At 35.3% G+C, this 15,747-nt stretch overlaps 1 protein-coding gene across 1 annotated transcript; it reads right to left on the reverse strand.

Annotated features, from left to right (window-relative positions):
- Nucleotides 1-2,882: 2,882 nt before the first annotated feature.
- LOC145266676 (uncharacterized) lies at nt 2,883-8,453 on the reverse strand. Its single transcript, XM_080122603.1, has 3 exons — nt 7,005-8,453; nt 4,643-6,887; nt 2,883-3,604 (listed from the first exon to the last, which is right to left on the reverse strand). The coding sequence occupies exons 1-3, from the start codon at nt 8,451-8,453 to the stop codon at nt 2,883-2,885; spliced, it is 4,416 nt and encodes a 1,471-aa protein (XP_079978729.1).
- Nucleotides 8,454-15,747: the final 7,294 nt, after the last annotated feature.

The following is a 15,747-nucleotide window of genomic DNA, read 5'->3' on the forward strand; positions in this document are numbered from 1 at the left end:
GATCTTTTCAGCTTTAAGAAAAATGTTGAAATTTTTATTGACCTACATTTTTTTGTTTAGTTTTCATGACATGAAATATGGGGGGGGGGTAGAACACATAAAATAATATTTCCTCTAATATATTAGACAAAACCTACTTTTATCTAAGTTTATTTACAAATGAATAAATATGGAAAATTTCAGGAAAAATATGACTTGATTTTTGCTAGATTTTTAAAACATGGGTACGTCTACAGCTTCCAAAACGTTTTACAGTGTCAATAATGTAAACACATGTTCTCTCACATCTTCATTATTTTTGTATGCAGTAATTTTTTTTTTTGGTATTATTATACAAACACCGTGACAGCGTTAGGGTTAGGGTTAGGATTAGGGTTAGGGTTAGGGTTAGGGTTTAGGGTTAGGTTTAGGGTTAGGGGTAGGATTAATTCGCTGTCACGGTGTTTGTATAGTTTTACCTTTTTTTTTTTAAATATTAACAGTTTATTTGAAGTTTTTTTTAAATGGTAAAAAAATTAGATATTAAATTAAATTACAGTTACAGCGTGTTACATACAGGGGGTTAAAACTGTGGCATGTGTTGGAGATCTAGCTGGCATTTTGTAAGGACTTTTTTCTATGATACAATACAGCAAATTAACCCGTTTGATGCACAGTTAGGGATTAATAAAGCACACATTCTAAATCAACAGACTATAATTTTTGCATATTTTTAAAGGACAAAAAAAATCTAGTATCACATATTGCTATATACTCAATTAAAATATATTTGGGGGCAAGTGTACATTTTTTTACGAAAGTCGACTTTTTCTGGCAGTGGAGTAGTTTTTCTTTTTTGGACAATCATAAACTAGAACCATAATTTTTTGAGAAATCATTTGTAGAGACTAATATTTTTAACCCTAACCTAACCTTTCACATGCTTAGTGTTGTCTGCCGTTTTACATATTTTTTACGGTTTTCAATTTCCAGTACTAAGCTATGGATTCTCCAATATTTGGAAGTGACTCAAGTGAAAATATGTCTTGCAAATACAAAAATGTTATCTATGCATTTTCTTAATAGCTGGTTTTATCACTTACAAATAAGTATAAAAATAAAATGTCATTACTTTAATTAAATATTGTTTTATCCGATTATAAAACTAGCATTTCTGGCAAAATAAAAAAATATTAAATCTGCTTACAACTTTTTAAAAGTTTCCATTTTTATTTATCATAATACTTATTGTTCGATTGATTATCGCAACATCCTAAATTGAGTCTTATTTTCTTAGTCAATGCTAGTTATCTCCCTTACACTAACGACCCCCCCCCCCAAGCGCTAGTCTGGACCGTTGAGATTAAGGTTTTAATTGGACCTTTGTTGTACCTAAATGAATTTCATATCGTAGTTTCCCTTAGTTTAATATTTAATCAGAGTGTCTTAAATAACAAACAAACAAAAGTGCAAAAAATAAATGTAATTAAAGGCAAGTCGAGTCACTATTACCCCTGTCTATAATATTTGTTTGAAGGCGTTTTATTTCTTTGGTTTTGTTCAAAACAAACCTAGTGTTCACGCTTAAGTTAGAAAAAAATATGTATGTCCACTCCATAACCTACACGAGGACCACTAATAATCGCTCAAAAATCGAAAATTAAAAGTATTACAATAAATGTTACCAAACATGCAAAAATGTAATCTTTTGTCAGTATTTTGTTTAATTTTCGATTTTTAGCGATTAACTGTTTCTCGTTACAAACCTTATGGACAACAATTTTTTTTTTTTTTTTTTTTGCTCTAACTTAAGAGTGGACAATAGTTTTATTTTAAATTAAAAAAAAAATTAAATTAATAAAACCAAATAAATTTCTTTATCTGGATAAGTTTATTTTGTCTTTAGTAACATTTATTTGTTGCATTTTTCCACCTATTATTTGTTCTATTATTGTTATAGCGAATTCTTAATAGGATGCTATAAAAAAGGTATAATCAAGGACCTAGGTCTGAGGCTAAGAAATTTATCCTAACACATCAATGACAACTGGCTGAGAGAGAAAGAGAAAAAGAACGTCTTACCTCTTGCAACAGATGCCGTCGGTTGCGACCTCAGGTATTAGTCCTTGTGGTCCCGTAATAATTCTTTATCAATACAATAATTGATTGAGAAAGAAAAAACAAAGGAACTACCAAGACGGTGTCCCAATTGTAAATAGGAGAAGAAGAAAAAAAAAGAAAAGGAAAGAGAAGAAAAAGGAACAACTTCAGACACGGTGTGAACCGATTGTAAAGATGGGGGTAAAAATATAACACTCAAGCTAGTCAACCCATACAATTTTATAGAAGGTCTAGGGTCACATGATTTATCCATTAGTATAAAAAACAATCACAAAGGGAAAGACGCTTTCGCATCCATCTCTCAAAACCCGAGGTCATTGAAGGTAGGAAAGATTTTCTTATACACTCCCGTCTCAAGAGAAAAAAAAATAAAAATAAATGAATAAATAAATAGTAAACAGTGAAGTTGTCTGAGTACATTTTAATACAATAACTGTTAATTTTGGGTCCAAACACTCAAAATTCTAAATTTAGATTCCCGGGACATGGATCCAACTTGATAAATTGAACAAATCCAAGAAAAATAAGTTTTAAGGGGTCGAAACAAAAACCCCCCCAAAAAACTGAACCTTCAGCCAATCCCCGGTCCAAACATTCCAAACCAACATAAAGTGTATTCAGACATAGGGCAAGCTTCGTAATCGGTTTTTGTCAAAATTTGACTGCCAAGCCGGCTGAACTGCTAGTAAATAAATAAAAATAAAGGATAAAGAGAAAGGGAAGAGAAAAAAAAAAAATGGGAGAGGTAAATAAATAATTACCTATTTTCTGAGAGTGGACTGTTAGTGAATTGAATGTAGGCAATTCCAACAGTACCAATTCTCACCCTCGGGGGGAACTTGCTGAATACCTACGCAGTTGAAATGGTACCATTGATTGCATTCATCACAGCATATCATTGGACTACCATTATCCGGTAGAACACATCCTGGGCAAATACATGCATGTTCAGCATCATTTAATAAATTATCCACCATCATATCATGGGATAATGAAGGATCCTGGTTGAGGCAACTTCCACACCGCCAACTCTCCTCTTCTGGTGGAGGTCGATATAGACCAACACAGGAAAAATAGTACCAGTCATCACAGCAGTCACAACATATCATGGCACTGCCATTGTCTGGTTCACCACAATCAGGGCAAATCCAACCAAGCTCTGTGCCCTCTTCAATAGGGTCTTCAAGTACAGATGTACAGCCATTCAGATTGTCATCAGCATTCCCCATCGAGGAATCAAGTCCATCAATGGGTTCTTGAATAGACGACTCCAAGGGATAGAGGTGCTTCAGGGAATGAACTTGCAAGGAGCCATCTCCTCGTTTTATCTGAGCAGATCTCACCAATCCGTCATCTCCTGTAAATAGACGTGTGACCCTACCCAATGCCCAAAATGGTCGAGGTTTGTTAGGGAGTTTGATTGTGACTACATCTCCCACACAAACAACTGGTGAAGTCCCTCCTTGTTGTCTTTGGGCATGCTCTCTTATACTAAGCAGATAATCTTCATACCAAATTTTCTTAAATCTTTTTAATGCATCATTCCTGCAATTTAAGGACTCTAAGAGTTGTTTCCGAGAGGGAGGTTCTAGTTGATAAATACCCTCCCCATCCATTCTCAAAATCAAACGAGGGTTTACTACAGGGCGTAAAAAGTGATTTGGACTTATTATTTCCAAACTTGAGTCAGATGAACTTCTGTAAGTCAAGGGACGGTCATTTATGGCATTTTGTACATCAGAAATAATTGTCAGGAGATCGAAATAATCATGACTAGCTCGTCCAATTAATTTATACAAGCAAGACTTGATGGTTTTAATCAGTCTTTCCCATACACCTCCATACCAAGGAGAGTGTACAGGGATCTTAACATGCTTGATTTGGCATGTCCCCAATTTCTCCCTGAATTCACTGGAAGCAATCACCTCATGAATCATGTCACATCCAGCCACAAATGACTTAGCATTGTCACTATAAATATGCGAAGGAATCCCATAAATATTTGAAAATCGAATCAAGGCCATTAGGAATGAGTGAACAGACATATCCTCAATCAGTTCTAGATGAACTGACCGTACCTCCAAACAAGTAAAGACCAGGATATACATCTTCACCCTCTCCCCACCTCTCAGAACCCACAGATGACCCGTATAGTCTACTCCTGTGTGCAAAAATGGTCTTATCATATTCACCCGATGTTTAGGTAAATCAGTCATTTTGGGGTAGGTAAATGGAATAGAGTTAAATTTCTGGCACAAGGAGCATCCTGATAAAATTCTCTTTACCGCCTGCCTACCCTGGGGTATCCAGTACCCAGATAACCTGACCTTATTCAAGGTAGCAGGAACACCCAGATGCTTACACTGGTGGTGACAGTCCAATATTATGAGATTAGAAAGATGGTGATCCTTAGCAATAAGCAAGGGATTAACTATTTCGTATTCATATACAGAGACCTTCCCAATTCTTCCCTTGGATCGAATTAATCCTTCCTTATCCAAAAAAAGGTTTAGACTTCCCACTCTCGGTGGTATTGACCTACCTGAAGGATTTTGTAAGTATTCTAATTCCTCCCAGAAGGATTGTCTCTGCATTACTTTAATCAAGTGTGTCCGAGCCATCTTACCAAAGTCGGAGTCTCTTTTCCTCAACCTATTAATAAACTTGAACACACATGTGGTGACATTTAATAGTTTAGACAATGAAGAATATCTATCATATTGCACAACTGGCTCCTCCTGGCTGTGCGAAACAGCACAAACCATCGAAGATACAATCTTTTTGCTTTCTGGGCTCAAACAATTCAAAGGATTTTCAGGCCAAGAAATCGGTTGGTCTCTTAGCCAAGACGGTCCAGAAACCCAATATTCCAAATTGGCCCTCAGTTTAGAGGTAGGAATACCCCTGGTGATAAGGTCAGCGGGATTCTGTGCAGTAGGCACATATTTAAACTGAATGGCCACACCAAATTTAGACATCAATTCAGCCTCCCATTGACTAATGTCCTTCAATCTATTCATGGCAAAAACATTCTTGCTATTAGTCCGCCTTGTGACCAACCAGGATAATACTATTTGTGAATCAACTGCAAGAAATATCTTTTTGAAACTTACATTAGAATAGGCCTTCAACAAAGTCGGAAGGCACTTGATGGCCAAGAAGGCCGATAAAAGCTCCAGTGTTGGTAAACTCTTCGATTTAAGAGGCGCCACCTTTGCCTTGGAAAAAACCAGAGATGAAACCTTCCCCTGGACTGCATATGCTGCAAATCCATATGCCCTTTTGGATGCATCACAAAACAGAAATAATTCAGCTTCCCTCCCTTCATCAAGGGTTTTTCTAGGGAAGGTAACAGAACCAAGTTCTGACAATTCATGAGCGATGACTGCCCATTTGGATTGAAGTTCACTTGGCACAATTTCATCCCACTCAAAACCTAATTTCCACAACTCACTAACAAGAGTACGTGCCTGTATAGATACCGGCAAACATAATGAGAGTGGATCGAATATCCTTGATGCTTCAGACAGTATATGCCTTTTAGTTGCTGCCTCAGGGTTACAATTATAGGAAGCAATATTGATGGTATCAGCAAGAGGATCGTAACGATAACCTAATACCTTCTCCCAAGGACAGCTGTGACTCACAAGAGTACCATCTCTCCTCATTAAATCGTGTAATTCTGTATGATTAGAATTGCAAGATTGGAGTATGAATCCTCCTTCTTGCAATCTTTCTACTGCTCGTGTATACAAGCCCGTTAACTCATCCAAGGAATTGCTTGTTTTAATCAGATTATCTACATAAAAATTAGACTGTAACATCCCAGTGCAATCATCCAAAGGATAACGCCCAGCATGAAATTTTAGTATGCAATTCAAGATGAATGGGCTTGCACTAAACCCAAATAAGATTGTTGTGTAACGATAACACATTAGCTTATTATTTTTTCGCAGAAAGAAACAAAATTTATTCTTATCAGATTCACTAGATAATCGAATCATCAAGAATGCCTTCTTGATGTCTGCTAAAAATACATACCTATTTGTTCGGAAAAGCAGAGTTAAATCAAGCATGTCCCCTGTTAAGTTGATCCCAGGATAAGCAGCATCATTTAGAGAGACAGAGTTCTTAGTTTTAAAAGAACAGTTAAAAACTGGGCGAATTTTAGTTGTAGTTGTATGCTCGTCTTTGAACACAGGTCTATGTGGAACCCACACATAATGCTTGTATTCCTGAGGGGAGCATTCTAGGGGTTCAATTATCCCTTCTCTTTCTTGGTCTTCAAAAACCTTAATATACTCCTCATATAAGCCCTTCTTCTTTAAATTGAATACTACTCTGTCCAGCACCTTAAGTGCTATATGATGGTTAGATTGAACCTGAGATAACTTGTCCTTATGCCAAGGCAATTTAACCAAATAATGACCATCTTTATAAACTATGTTTTGCATGAATTCTTCCATCTTTTGACTGTCATAGTCAGAAACCGATTCTATGTCAGGCAGTCCCAAGGATTCTAGACTAAACATCCATTCCAAGCCCCGATCCACAGTGCTTCCTTCAAAAATGTCGGCAAATGGATCCACATAGGTCGGAACAGGATTCACAATACTATTAACCAAAGAATCGTTACAATAGTACTGCCTGTCAATTTCATAGCTCAAGGCTCCCGGAGTTATAGCAATCTTACTGATTTGGTTCTCATGCAAAAAATGTTTTGTATTTCCTATGGGGATAATGCCAGCGGATGTCTGCCAAGCCGCACCATTCATGCATCGTGTTATCTTCATGGGACGCATATATTGAATCAAATCAATTCCCATGAGACCCCACAATTGTACACTGCCACTCTCTATCTCTGCAGCAAAGGTATAATTCAGTTTTCTTAGGTTTTCCCAAACCAGAGGAAGGTCTGGTACTTTGTGAGACAGATTCAATTCGCAATCAATTAGAATAGGTAGTTGGGGGGCTACTCCCGGCAAGACCTCTACAACTGCAGTTAACTGCTTGAAAATGCGGCGTTTTCTCCCCACAAAGGTCACAACGTCCATGGCCACCTCCTCCCATGAGTCTGGATCGCACTTCAGGTGCTGAAGAACCCTTTCAGAGAAATATGACCTCTGACTGCCCGAGTCAATAAGGCAATTCAGAGAAACTGAGGAGGCTCCCTTTTTAATTGTGATGTTGACCATTGGCAGTAGGTTTTGAATGTCCCCAAGTTTTGTATTTATGCTAGTATTTATTTCTGTTTCCTCTAGTACAAATTGAGGACACATAGAAGCATAATGCCTCCGAGACTTACAATACCTACAAGGGAATCTAAATCCCTTGACTCCTGGACAGGCTTTCTGATCATGGCTGGCAACTGTGCAGAATTCACACAATCCAAGTTGCCTACAGCGTTGCAGGCGCTCATTGTATGAGGGATAGGTAGTACACTGAGAACTAGTGTGTCCATTTCTTGCACAAAAATTGCAATAAGGAATCTTGTCTTCCAAGTCTAGGTCTGCGTGAAAACTTTGTAATGCAGAATTTTTAGGTGGGCTTCTCGTCCAAACAGCATTTGACCTTGGCTTAAACCGTGGAATCAGTTCTGTCTTAGGAGTTGAAATAGGTTTAATCCGGAGTAATGCTTTAATAACTTCGTGACTATACTGCAGTATGCAGTTCAAGCCAGGATATGGTGTGCTAGAGCCTCTAATGAGCTCTGCCTTTATCTCATCAGGGATCTTATCAAATAGGATATGAGCCACCAGACATCCACTTCCGGAGTCCTCAACTAAAAAATCATAACCATAGTCTGAATCTAACTCACCAAGTTCATACTGAACCTGGGAAAGATATTCCTTTAGTTGTTCATAAGACTTGTCCACCTTAGGTGTAGACTGCACTATTCTTTTAAAAATTTCTTCCCTAATGGCTTCTCTGTCCCAGTATTCCTCCTTTAAAATATTTATGGCCACATCATAATTATGGTCATTTTCTGACAGGTGATGGATCAGATGAAATGGCCGACCTATCACATATGCCTTAAGGCATATGAGTTTTTCCTTCTTTGAGCTCACTCCAGATGTGCAAAACTCAAAACGGGTTAGGAAATCCCGCAGGGCAAATTTATTGGTTTTATCAACGCCAGTAAATGTTGGACATGTTATTTTAGGCTTCGCTAATTCAATGCCAGATTGAGCTGGGGAAGGCAGAGTGGGAGGAGTTGAGGTTAGTAAAGGGGAATGGATCTCTGGAACCGGTAAGGAAGCATCTAACTGCGACAATAATTTATTCACCCTGGTTTTGTAAGTGAAACTGTCTGTCAAACAGCTCCTCATCTCAATCGATGGTGTCTCCTTCATTATTTTCTTGTCAATATGCAATAACTCTTGGAGCCACTGGAGAATGTCTCGTTTATGAAGTTCTAATACATCTCTCTCAAGAGGTTCAAGTCCACTAAGATTTTCTAGTGTTAAGTCTATCATCGTACGAGTGACTCTCTGATCTTCCAATAAGGATGACCGTGATGATTGTTCAACTTGTAAGGAATTCATTTTAATATAAAAAACAGTATCTGTTGCAATGTATAGCGAATTCTTAATAGGATGCTATAAAAAAGGTATAATCAAGGACCTAGGTCTGAGGCTAAGAAATTTATCCTAACACATCAATGACAACTGGCTGAGAGAGAAAGAGAAAAAGAACGTCTTACCTCTTGCAACAGATGCCGTCGGTTGCGACCTCAGGTATTAGTCCTTGTGGTCCCGTAATAATTCTTTATCAATACAATAATTGATTGAGAAAGAAAAAACAAAGGAACTACCAAGACGGTGTCCCAATTGTAAATAGGAGAAGAAGAAAAAAAAAGAAAAGGAAAGAGAAGAAAAAGGAACAACTTCAGACACGGTGTGAACCGATTGTAAAGATGGGGGTAAAAATATAACACTCAAGCTAGTCAACCCATACAATTTTATAGAAGGTCTAGGGTCACATGATTTATCCATTAGTATAAAAAACAATCACAAAGGGAAAGACGCTTTCGCATCCATCTCTCAAAACCCGAGGTCATTGAAGGTAGGAAAGATTTTCTTATAGTTACAGTAAAAGAAAAAAAATCCTTACATTCTAGCAGATATAGAGCATGCAGAACGGCCAAGAATTTGACCAGAACAAATATAAAATTGTGAAAAATCAACTGAAAAAAATAAAAATGTTTTTTAATTCATATCCACATCGTCAGAAATAAAATGGAAGGCAGGGTAGACCTTTATATAAAAATGGAAATCGATTATAGGTAAAACGAAATACAAAACAAGCACACTACTTAATTAAATGCTTCAAATAAGTCAGTTCCGTTCATACATAAAACTATTCGGCCTTCTATTTTTCTAACGACGGGACATGTCAAGATTACCACTTTCAGATATAAATTTTTCTTTTGGGGTACCTATTAAAACAGTTTGTTTAACAATTTCCAACCCAATTCTCCATAAAAATTACCATTATAAATAGCTTTCTCATATAGATTTTCAACAGAACAAAAAGGGGGTGAAAATCAAAGAAATATAAACACAAATCGGTTTGTTTTACAATACTCAGTGGTATGAAAAGTGGTTAAAGAAAAAAAAAATGGCTAACATTAGGCCGCCTCGTGGAACCTCATTAATCGCCCAAAAATTGAAAAATTAATAAGAAAAAATATTTTGTTTGGTTGAACAATAAATTTTCGCTCAATTGGTAATAATTATCAACTGCATTTTTGTTTCAGTTTTTATTTATGAGCAATTGTTGAAGTTCCACATGGCGGTCACATTTCTTTTTAATTTCGTTTCAAGCAAAAACAATAATCATGTCGAAAATAGTTACGAAAAAAAATTCATCGAGAAGAAGAACTACTCTTGGTGTTTTAGTATAAAAAAAAGTATTCGGGCGAGGGATATTTCTTGGTTAAATCACAAACAAGATTTTTTTTCCAAACACAAAAATATTTGAAAACCAAAACATTTATTGCATAAAAATGTATAAAAATATAATTGTATTAATATTGAAAAGTTTGCGTAAGAAAATATAATTTTAATAAAACAATTTTCGGCACTTCTGCATGTCAACATGAGGCGAATATGTAGATTTTAGTTTCAAGATGTCGCTTGTTAGCCAAAGAAAATTCTTTTTCTAAATTATATTTTGATAATTTTTATACAATCTTTCTGTACTAAAAAAAAGATTATTAAACCTCTATAAATGCTTGATGATTTTTAAATTATATTTTTATACAACCTTACCGTTAAAAAAGTAATTCTAAAAACAATCTATGTTTTGTGTTTTTATCACATTTATTATTTTATTTTCAGTTATGAATCACTCATTGAAAAAAATTATATTAACACATTAAAATTATATTTTGATATATTTTTTTAATACAGTTGTTTTTTTACCACTTTTTCAGTTATTCTATAATAATAATTGCTCAAAAATTCTTTGAACTTTGTTTTGCGTGTGCGCACGTGCGTGTCTGCGAGAGAGAAAGAGATGCGGGGGGGGGGGGGTAAAAAAATAGCGCCATTCTCATTTCTGGTTCATTTTTGAGCGATTCCCGAGAATCGTTCAAAAATGGATAAATAAAAAATACGGAAAAATAATAACAGGAAGAAGGGGGGGGCGGTTGAAAATCCGCACACACAGAGGAGGTTATGTTAGTTATGCGATCTAACTTTTCAGAAACTGAAAGGCTCGATTTTTAGACCCATCTCCGCTATTTGAATCTATGTGTACAGTAATACAAACCCCAGACAAAGTGTTTTTATCCAATAATTCTATAAATAAAAATTAAATCAATATTCATTAACAAAGTATTAATTCCAACAATTTCATTCAATTTATAATCTAATGAAAAAAAAGATAATTAAATTTCGTTTTCAAAAATTCATATTTAAAAAAGAATTGCAAAAAGGAAAAGAAGAGTTAAAATACCCCAAGCAATGCCGAGAACTTAAAGGTAACAAAACAGTATAAAACAAAAAGGGGGGGGTTAAAAATATATACTCACATGAAAAGAATTAGACGAAAGAATAAAAAGACGAGTCTATCTTGGTTATTTCGCGGAAGGAAGTTTTACAACGAATGTGTGAAAGCGGTCAATGTGGTTTAATTTATGGGAAAAGTGTATCTCGAGGCGTGCCCTTCTTAACGAAGACCACGCCTGCTAGAGCGTGGTGGGGGGGGGTTCATTGATAAATAGAGGACCTGTCCCTTCCCTTTTTTTTTTCTTTTTTTTTAAGACCCCTTATAGCTGCTGCTGCTGCCTGTGACGCCTGCCAGCACCCTTTTTCCTGCTTGCGACGCCAACTACCCCCCCCCCCCCGCCACTTTCCCATTATCAATTCATTAAGAGAAATCGAAGCACAAGGGAAGGAGTAATTGAATACAATTACTCCTTCCGTCGTGCTTCGATTTCTCTTAATGAATTTTTTAAATTATAGTTCCTATTTAATTGCTTTCACAAAAGGCCAGTATTAAACACAAGGTTAGTTTTTAATGTTAGGAAAAAACAAAAATAAAGAAAAATCTTGTGACGAAACAGAAATATAATATTCCAAAAATGACAATAAAAAAAATGATCGAGTAGTTTTTCGCGGCCTAAATCTACGTAAGGGAAAAATCACCGTAAACACCGTTTCACGCATAGACTCTAGAATGGCGCGCTTTTAGAAAACATCCTTGTGCGTGTGGGTCAACTTGAGGCATAAAAGAGATGAGGAAACGAAGAATTTCATTCAAATCATTTCTCAAATTTACTGGACATTGTTATTAGGTATTCTTCTCTACTCTTTGCATTTATTTTATTTCAGTTTTCACGTTGAAGAATTGTAAACTGCGAATGCGGTGCGCCGGTGCGACCACGTGGAAAATAAAAATTATATTTTCTTCATCCGTTGTCCTCTAGTCCTCATTTTGGCCCCTGTGCTACCGTTACAGTGAAAACTCTTTTTGCAACAAGGTAAAATATTTGCGATTTTTTTTTTTTTTTTTTAGTAACAAAAAAAAAACGATACCACCTTGTTATATTTGCGAACGGCAGCCCTACGAAGTGCAAGGGCCAACTTTCAGTCAAATTGCTACGGCCTAAATTTTTTTTTTTTTTTAAGAAAAAAAATATTTCTTCTTACGAACTCTTGTTTTAATATATATAACGAACTGTTTCAAAAACTTGCGTGCGAAAATATCCTCGCTAAAATAACAAATGTGACTTTATTTCGGGAACATATTTTCTACAAATTTTATGAACATTATTTACGTAGTCGTGCAGGTGCACGTTATCCAAGCTAGGAGGCAGTGTTGTACCGTGGCCTTCGTTATAAATACGTTCTTGGGGTTTGTATTACTGTACACATAATTTACAATTAAAATACAAGAGTTAGTTTAATTTTTAATTTTAAAAATTTCATTAATATATTTTTTGTGATGCACATTTTGCAAACTTTAAATTCTAAAAGTTTTAATAATTTAAAAGAACTTAATTTATACGCATATAACTTATAGGTACTAGTGCATGAGCTGGCCTGGGCGTGGCTTATCACTCGCTCGGATTTCTCCGTAAAATGACGTCACATGCTGCCATCTGACGGAGAAAATGGACGAAGGGTGGGGTGCGTACAGAGCATTTTCTTTAATTACTATAAAATTAATATAGTGGTAAAATTATTTAAAAAAAAAAGAAAACAGAAGCCAAATTTGAAGCCAAATTAAAAAAAAAGAAGGCCAAACCATTTCAAAAAAGGTCAAATTCACGAAATTAGCCATTAAAAGAATAATAAATGGTAACAATAACATTATGAATAAAAGTTACTTTCCAACTTATCTGCATCATTCGTTGGTATTTTTAAGTAGTTTTAAGTGCTTTTTATTCCATATCGAATGTTAGAGCGGTTTCCGCTAACTTTGCCAAATTTTAAAATGCCGTAAAACATACCCTGTTTTTTTTTTGTTTTTTTTTTTTTTAATAATTACTACTTTTTTAAATAGAAAAATGAATGATGCAGGTAAGTTGCAAAGTAATTTTTATTGTCAAATAATAACAGAAAAACTTACCGTAATTATTTTTCACATGCATGGGAGTCAAATAGAAGAAAACTTGTAATGTTTCCAAGGAAAAAAGCTAAACAAAAAAAAAAAAAAATGGACGACTCTAGCAGCAGCAGAAGCGCCAAATACAAGTTTCCAGTGCTTGAAAAATGAATTGACGAATAACACCGACCACTCTAATTTGTTTTTTTTTTTTTTTTTAAAGGTAATTGAGGTCGCTGACAACGAATCTGATAGTCAAACTTGGTGCAAATTTACCGTTTGCATGGTATTTACCCCTGAACCCACGAACTACTTTTGACCATTTTGCAGCTTCCGTTTATGCTACGCGCATACAGGGGGGGGGGGATGTGGTGTTGGGGCGCGCGCGCCCCAACACCACATCCCCCCCCCCCCTGTATGCGCGTAGCATAAACGGAAGCTGCAAAATGGTCAAAAGTAGTTCGTGGGTTCAGGGGTAAATACCATGCAAACGGTAAATTTGCACCAAGTTTGACTATCAGATTCGTTGTCAGCGACCTCAATTACCTTTAAAAAAAAAAAAAAAAACAAATTAGAGTGGTCGGTGTTATTCGTCAATTCATTTTTCAAGCACTGGAAACTTGTATTTGGCGCTTCTGCTGCTGCTAGAGTCGTCCATTTTTTTTTTTTTTTGTTTAGCTTTTTTCCTTGGAAACATTACAAGTTTTCTTCTATTTGACTCCCATGCATGTGAAAAATAATTACGGTAAGTTTTTCTGTTATTATTTGACAATAAAAATTACTTTGCAACTTACCTGCATCATTCATTTTTCTATTTAAAAAAGTAGTAATTATTAAAAAAAAAAAAAACAAAAAAAAAACAGGGTATGTTTTACGGCATTTTAAAATTTGGCAAAGTTAGCGGAAACCGCTCTAACATTCGATATGGAATAAAAAGCACTTAAAACTACTTAAAAATACCAACGAATGATGCAGATAAGTTGGAAAGTAACTTTTATTCATAATGTTATTGTTACCATTTATTATTCTTTTAATGGCTAATTTCGTGAATTTGACCTTTTTTGAAATGGTTTGGCCTTCTTTTTTTTTAATTTGGCTTCAAATTTGGCTTCTGTTTTCTTTTTTTTTTAAATAATTTTACCACTATATTAATTTTATAGTAATTAAAGAAAATGCTAGAATTAATTTTTCAAGTAGTTTCATGTCGAAATGTTCTGGAAACTTGTATTTGGCGCTGCTAGCCCCCCCCCCTCCCCCTGTCGGCCATTTATTTTTTTGCGTTTTCTCTCTCTGTACGCACCCCACCCCCACCCTTCGTCCATTTTCTCCGTCAGATGGCAGCATGTGACGTCATTTTACGGAGAAATCCGAGCGAGTGATAAGCCACGCCCAGGCCAGCTCATGCACTAGTACCAAATACGTTCTTGGGGTTTGTATTACTGTACACATAGATTCGAAAAAGTTGTCAGAAAACAAATATAAACAAATAAATGTTATCAAAGGCAAGATAAGTTACTTTTCTACCAAACTGGATAAATTTTCGTGTTTTTATTCAATGTAACATGTTTATTCAGCTCGAAAAACATGCAGTGTTTACCGATGTATTGGAAAATTCAAAATGGCGGCCGACTATCTCTTAAACACGGTAAGTTCGAGAAAAGGTGTTATAAATAATAAACTAGACAAAATACTGTTAGAAATTCGCTCAATATATATTACCGTGACATAAGTTGACAAATATTCGGTGTTTTTGTAATATTTTGTCTAGTTTATTATTTATAGCACTTTTTCTCGAACTTACCGTGTTTAAGAGAGAGTCGGCCGCCATTTTGAATTGTCGAATACATCGGTAAACACTGCATGTTTTTCGAGCTGAACAAATATGTTACATTGAATAAAAACACAAAAAATATATCCAGTTTGGTAGAAAAGTAATTTATCTTGCCTTTGATAACATTTATTTGTTATATATTTGTTTTTTGATAACTTTTTCGAATCTATGTGTACAGTAATACAAACCCCGTTCTTGGTTGTACGCTGTCCCGAAAATGTTCGATAACTCTTGGCGGTTCACAATTTACTATGACACCGTCTAAGCAGGTACGCGTTCATATTAATTTGATTTTATGCAAACGAAATTGAATAAAATACACCGTCTAAAAGCACGCGGTCGCTTTTTCATTAAAGTTTCGATAAATTTGCACTTTTTTTTTTTTTAATACGCACGTTAAAGTTATTTCAAGTTATTACAAATACACAATTATTTAATTTATTTTTAATTTTCACGTTTTAATTTAAGTTCTTTCTAGTTATTACAAATTAATTAATTTATCTTTATATTATTTATTTATTTTTATTTATCTGTTCAATATGAGAACAGAAATTGTTAACCGTGTGTTAACAATTGCCGAAATACATGAAACGAATTGGACATTTGCAAAGTTTACGGAAGTCATTGGAACTGATCTGTGGTAATTATTACTGACTGGAACTCTATGTGGAGGGGGGAGGCAGTCGTTCAAGCAAAAGGTGTAAAAAAAAAAGAAAGGTGCTTGGTCGACTGATTTTATAGTAGTAGTTTGTTGTCCACTA

The sequence above is a fragment of the Euprymna scolopes genome, chromosome 41, assembly GCF_053919585.1.
Source record: "Euprymna scolopes isolate OS-2025 chromosome 41, ASM5391958v1, whole genome shotgun sequence".
NCBI classification, from domain to species: domain Eukaryota; kingdom Metazoa; phylum Mollusca; class Cephalopoda; order Sepiida; family Sepiolidae; genus Euprymna; species Euprymna scolopes.